Here is a 23,655-nt window from a genome sequence, read left to right on the forward strand (position 1 = left end):
TGCTTGGCAGAGAGACCAGCTCTCAACACTGATTATCATGTTGTATCTATGCTATGTCCAAAGGCTGACACTGGAATTAGAAAGATTCTATGAGTCATGCTTGACAGAACAGTAAAACTGTGGTTCTCATGCACTAAAGTAGCTGGAATCTTATAGAAAGTTAGAGATCAGTGGTCCTCAACCTGTGGGTTTGAGGACCCTAAAGGGGCTGAACAACTCTTTTATAGGGGTTGCCTAAGGCCATCAGAAAACAGATATTCACATTACAATTCATGACAGTGGCACAATTACAGTTATTAAGCAACAATGAAAACAATTTTATGGTTGGGGGTCACCAAACCATGAGGAACTGTATTCAAGGGTCTTGGCATCAGGAAGGTTGAGAACTGCTGCTCTATGTGGAAATCAAGGCACAACACACACCTTTTATTAATAACTTGCTATATATTTCCAAAACAAACCAAAAAATAATCATGCAACTTATTACAAAAAAGACTATTAACTTAAACCTCAAATAACCCAGGCCTGTGACAATCACTCCTGTTTTAGATGAAGGGAGCAAGGTTCATGGAGTTTGCTGTTGTGTTAGGCTGCTGAGCTAGAAGCAAGGCTGATGCTTTTCTCAGGCTCCTTCTGTCTGAGACTTGATGTCCAACAGGACTCTTTGTCCCCAGGCGTAGATAGTGTGCCTGTGGGTACCAAGTGCTCACAAGGGTGCCAGGGTGTTTCCTGCAGGACGGAGCATGAGGTCCTGTGTTTCTTGACCAGCTTTTCTCTTTGAATAGAAATTAAACTGAAGGGCTCGATCCAGATTTCTGAAGTCAGCGGGGTTCCCCACAATGCTTCCCCCATGGAGCACTCCCTACCGACCCAGAAATCTGAGCAAGGTAATCATAGCAGACTGCAGCTCCCAAAGGTGGCTGGGGCCATTCCCTGCCATTCCCTACATCCCTGTCACTCTGCCTGTCCAAAGCCAATTTTCAGGTGAAGTGTGTGACGACCATTGGCCTAACCAGCTGCAGGAATCCCACAACAGGTAGACAAGTCCCATGTGGACACTTGTCCTCCAGGTGAGTTTACTGCTTCTCTGAACTGCAGCCCTGTTTGCAAGCCATCTTGATCATCGAGCCAAGAACAGCTCATGTCCTAAGCAGCTACCACTGACACCTCAGCAGGATCTTGTGTCAAGCAATTAGCGTAAGCTTCAGAAAATAAGAAAGGCACGACATGGTGCAGAGGCCTGTTACATAATAACAACTCATCAGAACAACACTGATGATGATGCCGTCTAGGCTGAAGCAGTGTACCTCTCCAAAGAAACTAAAATTTTATCTTGGGCATAGACTGTGCACACTAAAATACCATCTATATTTCAAGTGGTGGCCAGGCTGTGGTCATCAAACTCTCTTTTTGAGAGTTAACTTTGGAAAGATTCAAGGGAATACAAAAATGTCTCCATGTAAACATTTCACTTACCATTTGGGCTACTTATCAATAAGTAAATGGGGGGATCCTGCAAAAATGTATGCCCTTTCCCCCAGAAACAAAAGGAGGGCTTATAAAATGATTAAATACATTGGGAGTTAGTTTACACATAGAATGCCAAATAATTCTTATTTGCTAAAGCAACAGCCCAAATATAAGTTTGCCTATGGTGAGCTTTAGAATATCAATGGCTGGATTTACTTTTACATTCTGTGGTATGGTCTATTCAAGATAGCAAGAGGGAACTCAGCACTAATGATTCCAAGTAAAAGCCAAGCAACTTTCAATTCAGCAATATGCATTTAAGATTCACTAGACTCTCCCCTCGGGTAGCTTATTCCTCTTCATCACCGAGTAATATTCTATTGCATGTACATGCCAGAGTTTGTCCATGCCTCTGCCAAAGACATCTTGGTTTCTTCTAGTTTCAGGTGTTTATGAATGGAACTCTTACCAGAAGTCACATGGTTTCTGTACAGTTTTTCAATCAATTCGGGAAGCAGTCTAAAAGCATGAGTGCTGGACATATGGTGAGACTATATTTAGCTTTGGAAGATCTAATTTTGTTTGGGAATATTACATTTCTATGCATAAGAGGTATAAAAACATAAATGGTTCTCACGGAACTTGTGAACGATTTTTATTTATTTTTATTCACGTCTACCTTTTGCCAATTGTGTTTTAAAGTAATTCAAGCAAGCAGTATATATTTATGGACAAGGAAGAGTTAATTTTGGAAGCACAGTTAAACAACAGGCGTGAACATGTGGCACTGGCTACATGCTGGCTCACCCTCTCTTCCTGGTTTGGCCAACAGGGTCTATTGGGATGAGCTTAAGTGTTATGGGGGCTAAGGTACCTCTGCAGAGCACGAACAAGAGCACACTCTCCCCTTTCTGTCTACAGCTCCTGTCTCCTGTTGTCCCTGTCATGCTCAGCATGCCATAGACCCCAGAGTAAGGAGACCCTGGGCAGCATCTGGGAGACCCAGGGTTGTGCCAGTCTTGCAGTGTTTCTGTCCTAATAGTGAGCATTCCCCTTTGTTTCAGGGGGCAACACTTTCTCCATGCCGGTTCCTTTCTCCAGCGTCCCATCTCACTTCTGGTTTAAGTTCCTTTCAAGACAAAAACCCATCAAAGAAGTGTTTATTTGGGCTTAACCAAACCCCTAAGTTACCAGGCTATGAGAACTTTATCCACAAATGAAAACCTGTAAGGTATCACTCACTCACTCAGACACAAACCAGAAAAACCAAGACAGCTCACTGAGTTTGGAAAGATACTGTTGTCACTATCAATTGTTTTATTTTCCAAAGAAAGAAGAAATTTGGCATCAACTATCATACAGAACACTGAGTAAAGAAATTAAATTAGCCCTATTAAACATGTGAAAACAAGCAGTTAGAACAGTATTTGATATTATGATTGACAGGCTAAGCAATACACTTCCTGTTTTTAAAGGAGATGGATGAATATTTTATGCCTTGTTTGTTTATTCTTTCCACTCTCTCTCTTTTCTGAATGACCACATATTTTATCAAGAATTATCAAGAACCCTTTGAAGATAAAAACCATGAGGCTGTTGAATCCTTCATCTCTACAAATTCTAGGTATATTGCTTCACAAATGAAGGAGAGGCGCTCACCAGAGCCCAGTGTTTGGAAACACTATGGCTTCTTTGGATGCTCTCACTCTCATGACATAAGTTATTAAACTAGGGTGAAGCCACCTCACTGAGTTTGTCAACAGATGAGTGAAATTTATATAGTCCGGTTTTATTTTTAGCTTCACCTGAGTTATAAGAGAAATCTGAATAGCCTTTAGAAAAGGCACACCACTGTACGATGGCTCTAAGCATCTCAGCTGTCACTCATTCCCAAGACTCCACTGCTATAACGGGGCCACTTGCATACAAAATGTCCATGTGCCGATGAGATGAAAAGATATCCTAAGTGACATGAACAGAATTCCTCTTTGAAGACGGCTTCCATTTGGTTCTAGTTAAACATTGTGGTCACAGTTGGAAAAAGAGAGCAGAAACCTAGACCTAAGTACTGCTTGTGTCTACACTCTAGTGTCAAGGGCTACTCCAAAGGCTAGTCACAAAAACTTCCTAACGTACTCCATCAGCCTCCTAAGTCACTAAGCATTCCTGCCACCTCTCCACAATTGCCTCACACTTTCCCTTCTGCTCAGAATCTTTCCAGTCTTCAGCTAACGACACGCTGGCCTCGTACAAAGGCCCTGCTACAATGCTGGCCTACCATGACTCTCCTAAGATCCCAGGTGCAGGGCCCCCATCCCATGCTAGTTCTCCCCAGTCTCCCTGAGGCTTCACTAAAAGGCTCCCTCACCTGTGTTTACACTGTACCCATCCGTCTGCCTTTGGGTTTCCTCAGAGTTACCACTTGCCCTTGCCAACCTTCTACTCTTCAGTGGTGCCTAATGTGCCCAATTGATGGTCTGAACTAAGTGTGCTGAAATAGCGATTTATTCAAGAGACAGCTGGTCCTGGGAGCAGACAACCTGCTTGCTCTCACCTTGTTAGAGCTATGTATTAGTGAGGGAAAGAGAAAAGGTCACCTGAAATAGGATTTCAGTCATTTTTCTTTCCTTTTGGGATGGTTTTGCAGTTGTTTCAGAAACCGCTTCTGAGGAGCTGGGGGGTGGCTCAGCGGTACAGCACCTGCCTTGCACGTGCGGGGCTCTGGGCCGAATTCTCGGCACCCATACTCCCCAGCAACATCTGAACCATTGATTTCTGTGTTTAGTGTGTGTAAGGATGTGTATAACTGCCCTTCTGTTTCTTGGAAGTTTCCATGATAACAGCTCTTTCTTCAAGGGTAGTGAGTAATATGCCTACTTAGAATCCATTTTGTTTCTGCCATAAAACCCCAATAACAGCAACGGACCCCGGTGACTGGTGAAGCAGGCGTGGCAGCGATGGCAGGAGCTTGTGCTCTACTGTATGGTACAGAACACACGTGAGTGCTGTTTTAATCCCTTAACGCGCTCTTCCCGAATCAGGAGCCTGGTTTCTGCGAGTCACGGGACACTCAGAAGGCTGAGTCAACAAATCCCTCCTCCCTAGAGATTAAACTCTACTTTTGTTCTACTTGAAAACAAATTAGCACAGTGCCAGAATAATCTGTAAGACCTTGAGTGTGCTTGGCTCCAGTGACACCAAGATGCCAGCTGGGGAGAGGAAGCTGTCCAAGATCGATGAGGAGGTACCATTCTTCCTGCTACTCTCTCTATGCACAGCAGACAGAAAGAGAAGGATGCTACCAAACCCATCCACTCACACATTCTGCCCTCAACGGCCTGATAATTAGCAATATTAAGCAAGAGTACTTAAACTCTATATGTACTTGGGGCTAAGTCTAATGCCAGAGCAACAGTTACGTTTCGGAAAAGTATCTAGTTTGCCGTTGTGGTTTACATGTGAAATCTCCTCCATAGGTTCATTTGTTTGAACACTTAAATCCATCCCCAAGTGGTGGCGCTGTTCTGGAAGGCTGTGGAACACTCAGGAGGTGGACTGTTGTTGAAGGAAGTAGGTCACTGGAGGGCAGGCCCTAAGGTTTGACAGCCTGCCCCACTTCCTGTCTGATCTCAGCTTTCTGCAGCCTCGAGTGTGTAGGAGTCTCCTGTCACCTTGGAACAGGCCGGGGCCTTTCTCTCCAGGACGGACACTGTGAGCCAAAGTGAGCTATCCCTCCCTTAAGCCATTTCTTCTTGGGTATTTGGTCAGTCACAGCAAGACAGGCAACTAATTTTTACCAAGCACGTCTTCTTTTATTTTGGCGTGGGAACTTTTCGGTCTCTATCACGTTGGTCCCTACACCAGGAAGCAGGACCCTCCGAGTTGAGACCCCCATTCCCAACAGCTCATTAAGCTCTAACCTGAGGACAAATCCAATCTGTGCCTGGAGCAGGGGGTGCCACGGAGCGACCCACTTCTCCATGAGCACCACTTTTGTCACTGTCAGTTCATTTGCCTCATTCTGAGAAGTACTAGGGATGTTTAAATGGCTTGGGAAAATGAGACAATCCAAAGTCATAGCGTTTTTGCGGTATTTGATTTCTAGAAAGAACAACCTAACCTTGCATTTGAGGACAAGCGATCAAAGGCAATCATCTCTAAAAGGCAAACTTGAAACAGAAAAGTCAATTTGCTATTGTGTTAGCTGCTCTACATGTCACCGGAACAGTAAACACAGTCCTACAAGTTAAACAAATATAGTGCGCATGGGCTTCTGCATTGCTAATTATAAGAACACATCTCTGTGGGGGCGTTTATCAGTTCACAGACTTCATTCACATGCCGCTTAGTCCTTATAAAATATCTACTGAGAATTAGAGTGACTTGGTGCCTATGGTCTGGAGCACTCAGCTTTCCTGCTGATTAAATTACCCAGTGGGATCACACATAGTCCAGGTTCACATTTCCGGCTGCTCGACAGCTCAGTACTTTGCAGAACAGGAGCCCTCGTGCCAGGGCGGTTTCTTACGTCACCAGCTAGATGTCACTACTCCTAAGAAGACTCTCATCAAAGATGTTTCCTAATTTCAAGTCTTTTCTGTAGTCCGAAGCTCTGATATGTGGGGGAAATTGAATGCATTGGGGTACGCTTGGGAATTCACAAACTTAAGAGGCGTGTGTGTGGCTGCACTTAAAATGGAACTCCGCTTCAATGTTCCTGCTGAGCCATATTAGAACATTTCATTTAAAAATTTTGTTTCTTGGCTATGCTCAGGAACTGGTGAGTTAGATAAGGGTGGTTTTTTAATATTTGATTTTTTGCCTTAATTGTGTGCACGCCTGTGTGTGTCTATGTGCACGTGAGTGCAGCTCCCTAAGGCAGCCAGAAGAGAGTGTCGGCATTCTTTGAGCTGCAGTTACAGCAGGCGATGAGCTGCCTGGCATGGTTTCTGGAGCCACACTTAGGCCCTCTGCAAGAGTAGGGGTGCTCTAATCACTGAGCCACCTCCTGAGCACCACAGAGAGCTGGTGTCTAAGGACAAGACAAATCAAAAGTTCCTGTTGTGTATCATCTGAGAGAGAAGGACCTTCTCCTTTACACAAAGATGTCATGAAAAGAGTGAATAGAAATCAATGCAACACGTGTAGATCTAGGAAGCGCACGCCCCAAACCAGCAAAGTAAACAACTTGGCATGAAACGATTTAACAGCTCTTGAGGGAGGACAGCCTCAGGATGGTAAGTGCTAATTAAGGAAAACAAGACAATGTTTTATTAAACGGCGGGGAGGACTTCCAAACTATACGTGGACAGCTCTTTGCTAAAGACACTAGCAGAGGCAAAGGGTTGGTTGGGTTCTGCCAAGTCTAGAGTAATATGTTTACATTATTTACATGCAAAACTCTGAACTCCCAGAGCATGAAAGTTGATGAGTCTCATGCTTCCTTCTGCTGACTTCTAGTCCTCCCCACGTGGAATCTACGCACCCAAGTCAAGGAGAAAATGTCGCGATGCTACTTATGGTTGCGATGTAGTCAAAACTAGGAAAGTGTTGTTATACCCCCTTTGAATAAATGAATTTTCAATCAAAGTTTTAAATATTAATATAATACTAAAAATCTCCCTTGAATACATTATCGATTCTTTCTCATTTGCTCCTAGGTAACGCAATCCCATTAACAAAAGCAAAGCAATAATAGCCAATAATGGCATGTTCTTCACCAGGAACTGGGCTAATATCTTATGTGTTCTGCACAAGTTCTCACTAACCTGAGTTCCGTGATCATGTCCATTTTGCAAACTCAGGTAAACTATGTGTGCCACTCATTTGGAACACATCATAGCTTTCTGAAATATCTATGGATCTTTGCATACATGTGAATATTTGTGGCAACACACAGAGCAGTGCTGTTTGGGGTTCATTTTAAAGACTCCTCAAGGGCATCACAGTACATAGATCAACATTCAACTTGGTGTGCTTCCCCCCAACGAGCTCCAACTTGTTCTGTTTCATTGTTGCCTAGTGTGATGTAACTTCCATTCTCCTACTGACAGGCAGAAAGGTCTTCACTCCGGTTTTTACTGATATACACAGCGCTATTACTGGATGTCTTGTGCAAGCTCCCTTGTGCAGCCAGGCTGCTGCCCATTGCTGGGTCATGGCTAAGCACATTTAAACTTCCATAGACACCAACTACTACACTGTCCTCTGAGAGAGGTGTTCACTGCTGATATATGGACACACATTTTCCTATAATCATGCCAATGTCTGTGTGGTATTACCGAGTTTCAAGTTTTTGCCAATCTAATGGATGAAAAATGGAATCTCATTTTCATTTTCATTTCCATAATTACAATAAGCAGTATTAGATAAAACCACCCAAACTGGTAATGGAGGTCATTGAGTGATTGTAGGATCATATAAAGTGTATATGGACACTAAACATTTAACTTTAAGATACCAAATGCGCATTTCTTTTCCCATCTTTTGTCATAAGAACATGGCTTCTTCTTTCCCTGAGGGGACAGTAAGAGAGGACCTCCTCTAATGACCTTGTCCTCAATGCATAGCTTAGATTCCTGTTTGGTTTTCTTAAGTGAAGTGAGAAAGTAAAGACCTTGTAAAAAGAACATGAATGCAGAATTCAATTAAACACCAAGCTTTTAATAAGCTTCATCAAACCTTTTCAAAGCATTCCATTCCAATTTCACTGTAACAGCTCTCTCCACGGTGGTGTTCCGATGGCTTGCATATTATTTAACTAAATTACATAATTACAATGACTTTCAACCAGCACAAACCGGTTTGAGAACCAGCACACCTCTGGAGCTTGGAAACACGAAGTCATAGGAACAAAAGCACAAGTGTTTTAGAGAGGAGCCCACCAGAGACCCAGGCAGGCATGCCTTGGGGGAGGGGGTCAGTATCCTTCAGAGACACACAGAAAATGCTGTCTCTGAGGAAGTATGCCCAATCCAGGTGATGGAGAACACCTTTTTGAAAGCCTATGACCCTGTGTGCTCTACTCTCAATCACACATCTATTCATTTATCTATCTTTCTAAGAGACTGCCCTTTTCTTGTATATTTAGGGTTGTATTTTGTATAGCCCAGACGTGAGCCCTTTCACTGTTTATTGACCACAAATGTTTCCCCCAGGCTCCTCCTTAACTATTGCCCCAATCTTGCAGCTATGAAGGTTTCACAAAAGTATTTGACTCTGATGTCAGGTAACAACATTCTCTTTTTACAGCTTTTGCCATCTATCCTTGTCACCATTAAGAAAGTTTCCTTTGCCCAGAAAATACACAGCCTTATGGGTTTGGCCTTTATAGGAATCTGACTGACTTAATTCAATGCCATTCTCTGGGAATTCTGGGTAAGGACGTGGCCAGTGTCCATCTTCCTGGCCAGTATGTAATAAAGCTTGCTTTAACTGGAAAAAGAAAGAAAAGAGAGAGAGAGAGAGAAAGAAAGAAAGGAAAGAAAGAAAGAAGGAAGGAAAGAACATCTCAGTTGCAAAGACCTTTCCCTATATTTTTTTTCTAATACTTTCCAGATACATTCCAGATAAAGAACTTGAATTTAAGCGGGCCAAGCTTTTAAAGCTGGAAATGGAGAAGCTGGGATTCTTGTTGACATTTATGAGTAAATAATCTTTTTGATGATTAAAAAAAGAAAAGAAAGTCAATCTACTAGTTGACCCCACCTTGCTTAAGAAGGTAGAGTGAATGGAATATGCAGATAGAAAGCAACCGCAGAAATCAGGATAAATGTCTGTGAATTTAGGGTACATCTGTGGTGGGCCATAGGCTGGATTCATCAGCCGTGGAAACTGTGGCCAAAAAGGCTCTGAGAACGCACGCATTTATTGAGCAACTACTAGGTAGTGTATACTGCTAAGACTAGACACTGGCCCACACGCTAACACGCACAGCACACTAACAGGTAAGTGAACATCACTTCTGCCTTTGGAAAGCAACTTGCTCACCTCAGAATCAAAGACATCTATCTCCTCCCTGTTCCTGTGCAAATGTTTGCACACGATAAAACTGCCATCGGCAGTACGAATCCTGATCATCTGGCCAAATAAAGGAGTTGGGGTTGCCTTCGTGTCACAGGAATCAGCCAGAATGCCCAGAAGTCTCTTTGAGTGTCTGTTTGGCCTGCACAGGACACTAGCACTAACCCTGACCACAGAGTTGTCTAGGAAGGTAGGAGAAGAGTCAAAGGATTTTCCGGTTGACAGGAGGGGGAAGACTGTGCTGGCCTCAGCAGGATGAGCAGCGAGGGCAGCCCCAGTCTCCAGCTTCCTCAGGTTCCCAAGGGACAAGCACACCAAGCAGTGGCACCGAAGGGGAAGCCAAGGCCAGGCTGTCCCAGGCCAGCTTCTAACATCGGTGCTGAGATCTATCTACACATTGAATCCAGACTGTATCAAGTGGGGAAAACTCGGCCACTGAGTAAAAACAAAGCCCACCTCTCACCTACCCAGGTCTTGCTTTATCTGATGCTCACAGCAAAAACAGCAACAAACAAACTTTCTGTAAAAAGTCTACTTAACACTAACTTCTACTTTTCTACCCCCTTTCCGTGGATTTAAGAAATGCCATTTATATATTCTCCACCGTTGAGTGGAGAGTGAGATCTGACTCTCACACGAACTCTGGTGCCCCTTTTCTGACCATGTCCCCTGGATGGGGAGACCTGGTGGCATTCAGAGGAAGGATAGCTAGTTACCAAGAAGAGATTTGATATTCTAAGAGCATATATAGGGGGAGGAGGTCTCCCTCAGTCACAGACATAGGGGAGGGGAGAAGGAGAAAAATAGGAGGGAGGGAAGAATGGGAGGAAACAGGGGAAGGGCTAACAATCGAGATGTAATATGAATAAATTAATAAAATTAAAGAATAAAAAAAAAAAAAGAAATGCCGTTTATGAAACAGTTCATTATCTAGACCCTTTTCAACACCTCCTCCCCTAGTTTGTGGTGCTGGTGCTGGAACCCCGGGGCAGGGGTGGCCGGGGGCTTTGCCTGTCCCAGGCAAGTGTCCTCCCACCAAGCAGCCCTTTATTCCCTCTACTTAAAATGCAAAATATTCACTCGCTGGCATTTCACTATTTAGGACTGTTGGTCACATGCTTAGAGGAGGGGGAAGGAAGCAAAGCCACTCTAGCCACTAGCGTCTGATGGAAAAATGACAGCCACGGGGAGTGGCTAATAACATGCCAATCCCCAAGCTACAGTAGATGTCACCGAAGAATGAAATGTATTAGAAAAATGTCAGTGGAGCAAAAACCACTTAATGATACACCAAATTCTAAAAAGAACATTCGCCCAATCATATAAGTAGATAATCCAAATATAAAATATGTGCAGAATACGAACAAAACCCACCTCATACTAATGCAACTGGGTAAATGTATTAACCAGCTTAACCTCTTACAAATCAATTACTATGATGACTGCCTAAATGGGTTATAGAGGTGGGCTGCTGGGAAGGAATGTGTACGGCCAGGCCTAACAGAGCAGGGCGCTCCCTCCCTTCACGTCCCTACAATTCTCACATGAACTCAGCTGTACGACGCCTTTAACACCATGAGTGTGAAGAGCAGGCTCTCGGAACAGAGACCTATTTTAGAAGTACGCAGTTTTCCTTTGAAAGGCAGCTTCCTTATTACACGTTGCGAATAATGAGATGCTACTATTCTTCCTGACCTGAATACATGTTAGGAGACAGAGTGGGGGACAGTCCACCTCCAGTACGTATGTCTCAATCAATCTTACATCAGGCTCCGCCCCCCCACTCTCCCCCTTCAACTTCATTTTCAGAAACATTAATAAATTTGCTGTGTTTTCCCTGGAGCATTTCTTATCAGGATTAAAAAGAGACCTATTCTGAGACAAACAGGATACAGGGTAATGGTGCAGCTTCCAGGCAAGCTAAGAATAGCTGCACTGTTTTCAAGGAATCTTGTACCAGGGTGTGCGTCTCAGTTCCATATGCGATGCAGGTTTTCTTACAATAGTCACCACACACAGGCATTGTTAAAGGAGAACTGCAGCTCTTACCAGGTTTTCTTGGTTCCTGGCTGCTATTTTCTGTTCCTCTTCTGCCCCGTTTTTCATGTATTTGACCTCTTCCACGGGTTTGATCCTATACTCATCTGAATGACAAAAAAAGGGAGGGGGGAGGAATTTTACCACAGTGGCAGAAAAGTAGCAGCAAAGCCAAAGCCATACATTAGACTCTTCCCTCATAGCCTTTACATTGAGGCTCATCTGGAACAATCTGGAAGAAGGCCGCATGGGCAGCTTGGGTCCCCTTTAGTAAGTGCTCTGCCTTGTCTGCTGCAGGGCTGAGCTCTCTAGTTCAGAGAAACCCTGTGTGCCCACAGACCTTACCCTTATGCAGCGAGCACTGAAGGAGCAGGCTTTTCCACCGCGACTTGGGAAACCCCACACATCAGCCTAAGGAGACAGGAGAATGCCCACATTTATCCCCAGGAGGCTTTTGTTTTGTTTTGTTTTGTTTTTCGAGACAAGGTTTCTCTTTGTAGCCCTGGCTGTCCTGGAACTCTCTTTGTAGACCAGGCTGGCCTTGAACTCACAGAGATCCGCCTGCCTCAGCCTACCGAGTGCTGGGATTAAAGGCGTGCTCCGCCACACCTGGCAACCCCAGGAGACTCTTTGTTCAGAATGCCCATAGCAGCAATTTTTATCTAGATATTCACCCCTTATTTTTTTTCCCTTTTTGAGTTTAGTACTGTTTATGACCATAGAGTTGTGCCAATAAATAAAAGCAAATGGAAACTGATTATTTTCTTTTTCTTTTTAGGGCTCTTCCATTAAATTTGAACCTTCTACACTTACTGCACATCAATCTCTATAAAGTTACACGCACAGGAGCCAAAATGTCAGCTCGTTGTAAGTGGGTTGGGAAGGAAGGCCCTGAGGCTGGAGAGCACAGAAGCTGCAGGCAAAACCTAGACTTGTGGAACAGCCAGAGAGGAGAACGTGAGCCTCAGCACCCATCATGGAACAAAATCAGGCAGCCAGCAAAGCCCCTCTCTCGGACAGAGCTCTGGCGATGACAAGGAGACGTTTTCGCCAGATCCCTGTCAACAGGAAATGACTTGGGTACATTAAGTTCAAAAACAAGTGAGATTTTTGACTCATCTTTGGTTCAACTTGTGGGGAAAGAAAAAAAAAAAACCCACAGGAATTGGAGAATTAGAAAAATCTCATCGGGAAGCTGCCTCGAGAACGGTATGCCGTCATCTCTAAGAAAGGCAGCTGTCTATCACTAAGGAAGTTTGTACTTCAAGATAAAGAGCTGTAACACGTTTTCTTATGGCCTGTGACGGAGCACAGTGAGTACATTCCTTAAAAATGTCTTGTGCTAGCTGGGCACGGTGGTACACACCATTAATCCCAGCACTCCGGGAGGCAGAGGCAGGTGGATCGCTGCAAGTTTGAGGCCAGCCCGGTCTACAAAGCGAGTCTAAGAAAGCCAAGGCTACACAGAGAAACCCTGTCTCAAAAAGCAAAACAAAACAAAAAGTCTTGGGCTAGTATTTATAACACAACTTCCTAACAAAGTTGTAGTTTCCCCATCCTACCTCATAACACAGTATTTCTGAAATCTAGTTATAGTAACATCCAAGAAGCTGTGCTTGTCAAACGTTCCTCACTTCCTTCTGAAGTGAAGCAAATGTATTTGCATGTATGTGTATAAAAAGACCCAATATTTGTGACTAAGCCATTTTCCTTTCTCCCCCCAGGTGGCAGTTCAAGGTAGATATTGACTCTATTAATATTTTATTTCTATTGTATGTTTGTGCACAAGTGTGTTCTGCATGCGTGTTAGAATCTTGTGCGTGAATGTGGAAGCCAGAGGCCAATGGCTGGCGTCTCACTGCATCACTCATTTTTTTTAGGCAGAGTCTCTTGCAGAAAATGGGCTTGAAGATTCAGTCAGACTGATTGCCTGACCAGCAAGTCCCAGGGATGCCCCATCTCTACTTCCCCAGCAATGCAATCCTCTCACCTGGATTTTTACATCTGTGCTGAGGATCTGAACTCAGGTCCTGGTCCCTGTGTGAAAGCCCTTTACCATCTGAGCCATCTCCCCAGCCCCCCACTCCTGCTTCTTTCTAATGGAATCTGAGAGACTTACATACAATTAAAAGTAATGAGCCCTTCGGGAATTCTAACTCAAAAATTGCCAAGTTTATAGATAGATTTGGATCTACAAGTACATAGTAAAAGTTTCTCTTTTTTTTTTTCCATTTTATTATTTTATTCATATTACATCTCGATTGTTAGCCCTGTAAAAGTTTCTCTTAACCTGATATGATGACCCATGTGTGTAATCCCAGGACACAGATGACTGAGAGGAGTTAAGATCTTGATCTTGAGGCCAGCCTAAGCTACATAGTGAGTTTGAGGCCAGCCTAAGCTAAGCTACATAGTGAGTTTGAGGCCACTACAAAGCGAACACTGTCTCAAAATAAAAAGCAAGAGAATCTCATACTCTGATTTTCTATTCAGGAAAAAAGAAAGTTAATAATACCAATACATCTAATTAAGGATTGTTTACTCAAAAGTTGCAAAGCCATTGCTAATTAAAAATAGAACAGACATAATTATGTCGCCAGTATAGTTATACAAAGATCAAAATAAAGGTAAAAACATTAAAAAAAAATAGGCACCCAAACTTTGGTTTGAGGCATTAACAGTTATAAATCAGTGTACAATTGCTACAGTTTAATCAAATACACACTTAGTTGAGCCTCCAATTATTAAATATAACAGATAGCACAATCTGGTAGATCCTATGCTTTTCTTCCCAGAATCCAAACCTCAGCTAATAGGGCAGAGAAGATCACACACCACTTTAGAATACAAGCAGAGACGTCTGAATGAGCAGACGGCCCTCTGCACACTACACAGCATGGGTGTACCCTAGGAAAGAGCACCCTTCTTCCCCTGCCTACTGCCCCCTCCCATCTGGCCTGCCACACTCCAGTATAATCACACTCTGAGCAGCGTGGTAAAGTAAACATCACTCTTATTTCCTCAGCCCTCTAGAGATCACAACTGAATTAAAAGTGATAGATAGACAAACTATTAATATTTTTCTCCAATGAAATGGAAAAGCTTCTGGTGACATGACTTTCAAAGTAGCATTACTGCAAACATGGGTTTTTTTCTTTTCTTTTCATCAAGACAGAATTCTGGCCAGTTTAGACTGCAGACAGGCGTTGACAGTGTCATGAACAGCCTAGCTGGCTGGCCAGGGCATCGACAAGACAATGCAGTATGACTGAGTAACAAAAAAAAAAAGAGAGAGAAAACAAACATCTAAGACTACAACTTACACAACACGCTACGCAAAGCCCATCCTGGCATAAGACAAGAAGTTGGCAAGATCCTCCAAGAAGCCACAATTTCTTAAAAACAAATACTTAATAAAATAAAATTAAAAGGGCCTGTCAGATTTCTGAAGGCCGGGACCATCAATGAAGATGTCGTGCATTTCCATAGAGACGTAGCCCACAGGAAATGCTCTCTTCAGGCCTCAAGGGGTGGTGGACCAAGCATTTTGGGTTATGGCAGCAAGATTTCCTTTTGTTAACGGCACACGGGAGTTATTATTATTATTATTTTTTTTTTTACCTCAACCTCTTTTAATCAGAGCCCACATTGGGGGGGGGGGGACGGACTCTGCTACAAGTCAGAATGCTGACAGCAGAACAGTGTGGCACTTGATGAAGGGCAGAAGCAGCGCTGTCTTCCTCCCTCACATCCGTTCACTTTTCTTCCGTCCTGTTCATCTTGTCAGGTGGTTTATTAAAATGCAAGTCAGCAACTCTGGCAGGCTGTTCATCCCCTTAAACAGTTTCAGGCTTCCAGTCAAAATAGATCTGTGGTGGGATTTTTAGCATCTTATTCAAGGTAACAACAGAGGGGGATGGATGGGTAGCGGCCATTGATGAAAAGTAGAAAAAGGGTATCAAAGTAGCTTCAGATTTCCAGTGTCTTGGAAAACAAAAGTGAAAGCCCTTCTTAGCTGGAGTATGCTTCCCAGAGAGCTTCGACTTTCCTCCTCCTCGGTCTAGTGTGCTTGTGAAAATTCTAACTTTTAATAATCCTGGAATTAGAAAAGCACTTATCTCCTAATTGATTGCAGTCAGGGTGGCTTTTTGTTTGTTTGTCTTTTGTTTAGAGACGCTTAATTTGTTTTTATTTTATGTGTATGGGTGTTTTCTCTGCAAGCACCACATTAATGCAGTGAGTAGTGACCTTTGAGGCAGGGAACAGTGTCAGATCTCCAAAGGCTGGAGTTAAGGAGTTGTGATCTAACGTGTGGGTGCTGGGAATGGAACTCGAGGTCTCTGGAAGAGCAGCCAGTGTTCTTAGCTACTGAGCCATCTCTCCAGCCTCAAAGCCACGGTCTTAAATTATTATTCTTATTATTACTATTAAGCAATCTATAGCAGACCCATCTGTAAAGAGCGCTTGAGGGACGGCAACTGAGAAGGGCCAATCTAGAGCTTAAGAGGGCAGAGTCACAAGCATGGGCTGCCCTAGCTGAAGATTCTGGTTGTCAGGGACTCATAGCTGCCTCTAGCTCTAGTTCCAGGAACCTGATGACTTTTTCTGGTCTCTGTGGGCACATACACACATGGGACATGCACACACACACACACACACACACACACAAATCTTAAATGAAAAAGAAATGCTGCTCCTTTCTTAGCAATCCTTAATGACTGTCAACTATTTGGAAGTGTAAATTTGAAAGCACAAAGATGTGCGTGGGAGTTAAACTACTAACCTCTTTTAATAAGGACAACTGAAAATAAACAATAACACACACACACATACTCTTCCACATAACACACACTCATATACGCATACACACACAAATACACACTCATACATACACAAACACACATATCTCTCATGCACAAATATACACACATACAAACAAACTCTCACACATGTACAAACACACTCACATACACTCTCTCACACACAAATACACACACATAGTCACACAGGCATAAACACACACAATACACACACACAAATATACACATACTCACACACTCAAATATATACACTCTCAGACACAAATACATATACACTCTCTCACACACAAACTCTCACACACAAATACATACACAAATACACCACACATGTGAGTGTGTGTGTGTGCACAGGCTCGAATGGTCTGCACTTATAAGCTCATGTTTGCACAGAAAATACAGAAAAGATGGTTTTCTTTTCAGCTTTCTCCCTGGAAGCCCCTTCAACCTAACAGAGCTGAGCCAGGTCAGCAAGAAGAAGACTTCTCATGGTAGGTCTTGTGAGGAGGCAGTCTTGTGATGTTGGAGGAAAGATGAAGAATTTTCTCTCTTGATCCTGGGCAGAGGGCTGGAGCTAAGCCAATAGTATAGGCAGGCAAAAGGCTTGTTTGATGTCCAACAGCCTCCCCTTCACACACATTCCTGAGCTCGGCCACGCTGCAAGGCCCCAGTGTGCTCTGCGGCTTCCTACCCTTGGCCCTCTACTGCAGTGTCCTACTAAGGTGACGTGTCTCGAGGCCTTTTCTCAAACTTGCTTTTCTGCCCAAAGGGTTATCTTCGTAAGGGAAGAATCTTCAGTTGGTGCATTCAGAAGTATACATACAACACAAAAAGAGAAGCAGGCTGGATTTGTGCTAAGAAGGGAGTGGAGGAATCCACATTCACAGACTGCCTTAGCTTCTGTCTTTTGGGGGCACTACTGAGCCTCTTGAACTTTGGGTCACTGTTGTTGTTGTTGTTTGTTTGTTTTGTTTTGTTTTTTGTTGTTTTTAATCAAGTTTAGAAATTTCTCATCAGACACATGTTACTCTCTGCTCCTTCCTTCACTTCATCTCCTCTTCCCTCTCCCCTTCTTTCACACACAACTCTATAAATAGTGGAGATGGGAACCCAGGCACCCTAACTTCCATACATAACCCTCACATCAGCGTGTATTTCAAATGACCTCTCCTATCGTCCTGTTCTCTACAGGCGAGTGCTGTGTTCTCCCTTTGTAGCAGGAGCTCCGTGTGGGGCATCTGCTGGACCGAAGTGTAAACTGTAGAGGTACTAACGTGCACAAAACAGTGAAGATTTGCCCCATGTCGGCATATCTATGTTCAGTTTTAATCAATCAAACTCCTATCAATACACACTATGTGCTGGGCTCCGTGCTAAGCTACACAGGGAAGGGGGAGGGGGTGTAGAAGACGCCCAAGGAAAACAGGTGTCTTGGAGGAGGGGACAACTCCTGCCCTGAGAACCCGTCTCGAGCTTCGGCATATATCCCTCAGCACACAAAGTCTGAGTGCATCTCACCGCCAAGGTTCATCAGATGGACTCTAAATTTGGAACAACGTTATGCATGAAGCAGACTCCACCGGAGAACTGACATCAAGGCCCTGAGCCGTGCAGTCTCTAACCATAACTTCCTAACTGTCCTTGTGTACAGTGATCTCATCAGCGCTCACGGGATGGTCATTACTGAATAATCTCTAGGATAGTTATACATGCCCTAATGTTTCAGAGCTATCTAGCACAAGGCATCTTTCTGCACATCCATGGAAAGTTTCTGTACTTTTCAGAGTTTATACTAAATCTTGATAAATAAAAGCTTCGTTCAAATTGGAAGCACTTATGTGTTAATGACCTAAAGATTCCAGTTGTTCAAAAACAACAAGAATTGTTTTGGGCGTTACACTTTGTGGAGACTGAACACAAGTGGTATCTAGCCCTTGGAAGTCTACTAGAGAAAGAACACGTTGTTCATATTTATATACAAGCCTGTTAAGATGAGGCATAATTTAAGTATGCAAATGCCACTAAGATACAAATTCCTTGTACCTTTTGTGTGTTTATTCAATAATGAAACCTGATGCTTGTTTATATTTAAATAAAAGATAAGCAAAAATCAGAGTTAATTTTTTTTTTCAGACAGGGCTTCTCTGTGTAGCCTTGGTTGTCCTAGACTCACTTTGTAGACCAGGCTGGCCTCGAACACTCAGCGATCTGCCTGTCTCTGCCTCCCAAGTGCTGGGATTAAAGGCCTGCGTCACCACACCTGGCCCCAGAGTTAAAAATTATTTTTTTGAAGTGGCCTTAATGGGTCTATTTCATGGAACACTGACTGGGCTGTTGTATGGTAGAGCTTCAGAACTGGTCTATAACATAATTTACATACATGTTTCATATAATATCGAGAATAAACATAAACACTGAATTCTTTTTTAGACAAACTATAGAGCATGGTAGAGAAGCATGTAAGGACGCTGCTACAGTGTCACATGTGTTCTTTGTATGTAACATTGCTAACCCACCACCCCCTGGAGGGCCAAGAAGAACAAGTTGTTTTTCTAATACATTTCAGCTGTTTCATCTGTAGTTACTTCCTTCACCAACCACAGCCACACATTCATAGGATGCCTGATTAGTAGGAGAGTGGAGGATCATCAGTATGAACTGAAGTTCTCTGAAGCCCCCACAGTCTGTGTAGCACGCCACAACTGTATAAGGATGGAATGCTCCAAAGGTACCTTTTGTCCTCTCAATAAACACTACCAAACTCTGTATCGGACTCAATGTGTTCGTCACTATGAGGAAAAACATTTAAGGTGTATTACGTAGTTGGCCTGTAGTGAGAATTTTGGTTTCTTAAAAAACCCAGTTGCGTTATGCGACTGTGTTTTGGTTTTAATCCCAGGTGTGGTATACAGGACTACTTCAGATTGCCCACAGCAGCGGATTATGATTTGCCAGCTGCAGATAGTTTACATTTGGAATTGTGGGGACTCTCAAGAGGGTATAAATGCCAGAGCCCAGAGAGGGGGCGGTGGTCTGAAGAAGAGGAAGAGGCTGCTGTTCCCCTTGCTGCTGCTGCTGGTGGTCGCTGTTGTTGTGGTTTGTCAAGTGGTTGGGGGCAAAGAGAGAAGAAGAAATTGAGTATCCTCTGTACGAAGATCAAACTTGACCCCAGGAACCTGATGGCCGTAAGCAGCAGGAAGTAGTAGTCTAACGAGGTCTAGGTCCCCTTTCCCCTCTCACCTCCTTTCTTGCCAACCTAGTGTTGGGGGACTTGGAAGGGATTGGGGGACTAGAAGATATAAGACCCAAATAAAGTAGCAAAAACAAACACGCCAGCATGACCGTTCGCATCTAAACCCAAGGGCAGCATCTGAGACCTCCCTGGCCCTGCTGTAACAAGCCTACCTGACGTCCCCATCAATGAGTTTGCCAAATATTGACTCATGGCTTTGTTTCCTTATGTGTCTATGAAAGCTCAAGCAACCTCTGCCCCAGTGGAACTTGATGTTTGTGCCACAGCATGGCCACTCATGTTTGCTTCAGAATAATCTCTTATTCTTTCTGCAGGAGGCATTTGCATTGAATCAACACCAGAAAACTCTCACTTACCCTTTAGTTCAGGAAAAGTGTGTGTGTGTGTGTGTGTGTGTGTGTGTGTGTGTGTGTGTGTGTGTGCGTGTATGTATTTGCATGTGCATACACCTGTGTGTGCATCTGGGAGGAACCACAATCTATGACTATGCCCACTGAACTTAATTCCTTTCACTGGATCCCGACTTAACTGAATTTCTGGTTGAGGAAAGAATCTCAGATAATCATGACACAGTGCAGAGAAATGTTTGTCTCATTTGTCTCGATGCTAAACACCTGACATCCTGGGAGCCAAGCAGAAGGCTGCCTTGCCAAGAGCAGACTGGCTCATGAGGTTTGTGGTACAGATTGAGAGAGGTCCAGAGATTAGCCAAGGAACCAGCCAGTCTGCATGATACTGGAGTTTCAGACTTAAAGAGGAGAACAGATGGAAGGAGAGGCGCACGAAGCCCTGGGTAGGCTGGGAAGTTGCAGAGTTTTGAGGAAGTTCAAAAGAAGAAAGATAGGAATGGCCAGTGGCAGAAATTCGGGGGGCGGGGGTGGTGGTGATAAGTACGTTTCAATGTGCTGCCCATGACTAGATGGCTTTTTTGGGTTTAAGGGTAATTTGATAAGTTTCAATAGCCTTTCGATGATGTCAGTGTTCCTTTAAATATGTCTCTGGACTGATGCTGGCCTCCAGGAGCCTGGCTTTACCTGGGTTATAGAGCTATTAAAAAGGCTTCGGCAGTAGCGAAGTCATTATTAGAAAGAACAGGAAGAAAATGGATAGAGTCATTCTCAGCCAAAGTAATTTCCCTGATACAAACGGCGTGACTGGACTTTCAAAAGGGAAAAAACACATCCCAACTACACTTCACGGTGAAGTAATGTAATTTCTTTACTTCTGAAAAAATATTCCCTGCTTCCCTCATCCATAAATTTTGGAAATGAGTGATGGGAATGCTGGGAGCATGAGGGAGGTCGGCTGCCTCGCTCTCCTCTCCTCTGATGAGCATGTACCTCTTTTCCACAAAAACTGCATCCTCATAAAACAAAAGATCATTTCCAGTTGCCCTCAGTTGTCTCCTTCAGGATGCTCTGTGGAAGGGCCTGGCTTTGCCTTACTAAACCCCATTTTAATCGTCTCCATCTCCTGCTCCCTTCTCTACCCTTTCCACCCGGCCATCAGACTACCTCCACTACCTCATCTTCTGAGATTCATCTTCTGTTGGCTGCTCCTCACAATCAGTAGAGGTGACGCCAACCACCATGGATCACCTTCACGGTGTCTGACAAGACACACACACACACACACACACACACAAACACAAACACACACACACACACTGCATCTTGTCATCGGGCACTTTCCCCTGCTGTAAGGTTCTGTGGTGCACAAAACACTTCTTTCCCTGAGCACGCTACAGCTTCCTCATGCTGTTAGCAGAGGGATGGTGAGACTGGACAGAGGGCAGATGAGAGCGCGCACCGCAGGGTCTCCACGGGAAGTTATCTGGGCGTTTGGTTCACCTCCACAGAGAGCTAGGCTTTACGTGCATACTTCCTCCTCTCATGTAGCACAGGACCTGGGGAGAATGCATCTGAAGTAGAGAGGCTGGGGCCGGGCCTTGGGGGCAAAACTGATGGCAAATGGGAAGAAAATAAACAGGAGCTCAGGAGGCTGTGAGGGACAGGAAGGAGTGGACGAACCAGAGACTGTGGCAGAGGGGGAGAAATGGCTGCTAGGGGGAGGGAGGTGAGACCAGCAACATGGCTCGATGGGAGCACCAGCTCTCAATTAAACAAACACTGCATGCCAGAAATCCCCGTTCATGCTTAGGTTGAGTGCAGGCAAGCATAGCTGGGTTCTGGAGACCAGCGGTGACGCGCTACCTTGTGCCTGTGCAGAGCTGAGGCCTGGACATGCCACAAGGCATGTCACCATCCCCTTTAATTCTGCTCTGCACCTCTCAGCCAGACTCAAATGTGAACACCGGGGGTGGGGGGGGGGGTGGGGGGGAAGCGGCCACTGAGGTAGGAGAGCTCTGACCGTATTACTCTCAGCTCAGCTCGATACACTTTCTAAATGCTCAGGCTCCTTGGCCCTCCCACACTGGGAAGCTTCAGAGGATGCCATTGCTTCGTGAGGGGAGCTCCTTTGGTACAAGCATCTCCCCCTACTCCCAGATTCAAGGAGAAAGCCATGAATAAGAGGGTTGTGATGAATCCCATGCTTAACCATTCTTCTCAAGAACCCCAAACCTGGCCTTGGGTTCCCCATCTCCACTGGCATATCAGTTGGGACCCCAGCACCTCTCATTAGAATGACGGGATAGAGCTCTTGGCTGCTCCTCCGCTCTCTACTCCCCCATCTCACCCCCTTTTTTCTTTTTTGAGACAGAGTCTCACTATATAGTCTTGGCTGGCCTAGAACTCACTATCAAAGGTGCGCTGTATTAGGCCTTACGCTCACCTTCTACAGTGGGTCCCCTCCGTGGCAGCCAGGATAGTGTTTTTAAACAGTTCTCTGTAAGGATTTTCCCTGTATGTGCATCGAGCAATGATCGAATCAGGGTAATCAGTCCACTTAAAACATTTCTTTGAAACACAACATTATTACTAGCTATAGTCAGCCTCCCTACTGAGCATCCAAATATCAGATTTTCTATCTTAGTGTGACATTGTACACACTGACCCATTCCTCCTCGCCTTGGGTAGTTTTTTGGTTTCTTTTTTTTTTTAGTTTAAAACCAAAGTCAGGCTTCATCCACTGGGACCCCTCCTCTGCATCTTTGCCTCAGCTACTGGGCCTGGCTTTCCCACCTCTGTTCATCACCTGGGCGCCAGGGTCTCAAGCTTCTCTCCTGGAACCCATCAGACAGCTCCTTCTCAGACATATGGCTTGAGGCTGCTTCTCTGTAAACACTAAGGTCTCAAGTGCTCTCCTGGCTTGCTTCCTGCAGGTGTGCGCAGAGGCCGACTCCTTGACTTTTCCCGGCCAGTGAGCCTGAACAAGCCACCCTTTCCTCTGCTGACCACCTTTTCTTTCTCTGTGTGGCTTCATCCCTGCTAACCACATACATCCGTCTTCCCACCTATGGCCTGGCTCATCTCCTCTAGTGCAGACAAAATGGGCAGCCATAGCCCAACTACATCTTTTATCCGCTAGCAAAAGCCAGGCTTTATTTCAATAATATTTGCACAGTTAGTGTTTCTTAATTGAGTAATTCTGATTTTGAGAGTTCCATTAGAAACATATTGTATTCTCTCTGAACTCTTAACAGCTGTATCAGAGAAACTTGGTAAGGCACAGGAGGAAAGCCCTCCTCGCAAGTTATGAGCACTGCAAAGTAAAGACATTTCTTGAGTGAAAGGAGGTAACCAGAGCTAAAAGATTAATGGGAAAATACTGCCATGCAGATGACACAATGAATGCAAAGGCTCTTGTGCATTAAAACTAAACTCCCATATTTCTATATCACGTGACGATTTCTTCCGTGGCTGCATATCAAGACCAGCAGTGACATTTACATAGTAAAACACAGACAGCCATGGCGGGAAGAGAACGCAAATGTAATTTAGTTTGCTTTGAATGTGGTTTTCAAAATGGAAATGCACTGTGGTCTGGATAGAGATTTGGACCTGTGTGGCTCTGCTTGCAGCTTGCGGGAATGGTCCAGCCTGGAGACATGCTATTTCATAGTTTGTAGACATGCTACTTCTACTTTGCCTTTAG

The 23,655-nt window shown here is 44.2% G+C and overlaps 1 protein-coding gene across 1 annotated transcript in view; it reads right to left on the reverse strand.

The window, feature by feature from the left end:
• The window catches only part of C6H1orf21 (chromosome 6 C1orf21 homolog), a 211,933-nt gene that overhangs the window by 81,947 nt on the left and 106,331 nt on the right, over nt 1–23,655 (reverse strand). The window contains exon 3 of the mRNA XM_051147567.1: nt 11,542–11,636. Coding sequence (XP_051003524.1) covers nt 11,542–11,636 — 95 coding nt within the window. The remainder of the gene's footprint in view (nt 1–11,541; nt 11,637–23,655) is intronic.

The sequence above is a fragment of the Acomys russatus genome, chromosome 6 (assembly GCF_903995435.1).
Source record: "Acomys russatus chromosome 6, mAcoRus1.1, whole genome shotgun sequence".
Classification (NCBI taxonomy): domain Eukaryota; kingdom Metazoa; phylum Chordata; class Mammalia; order Rodentia; family Muridae; genus Acomys; species Acomys russatus.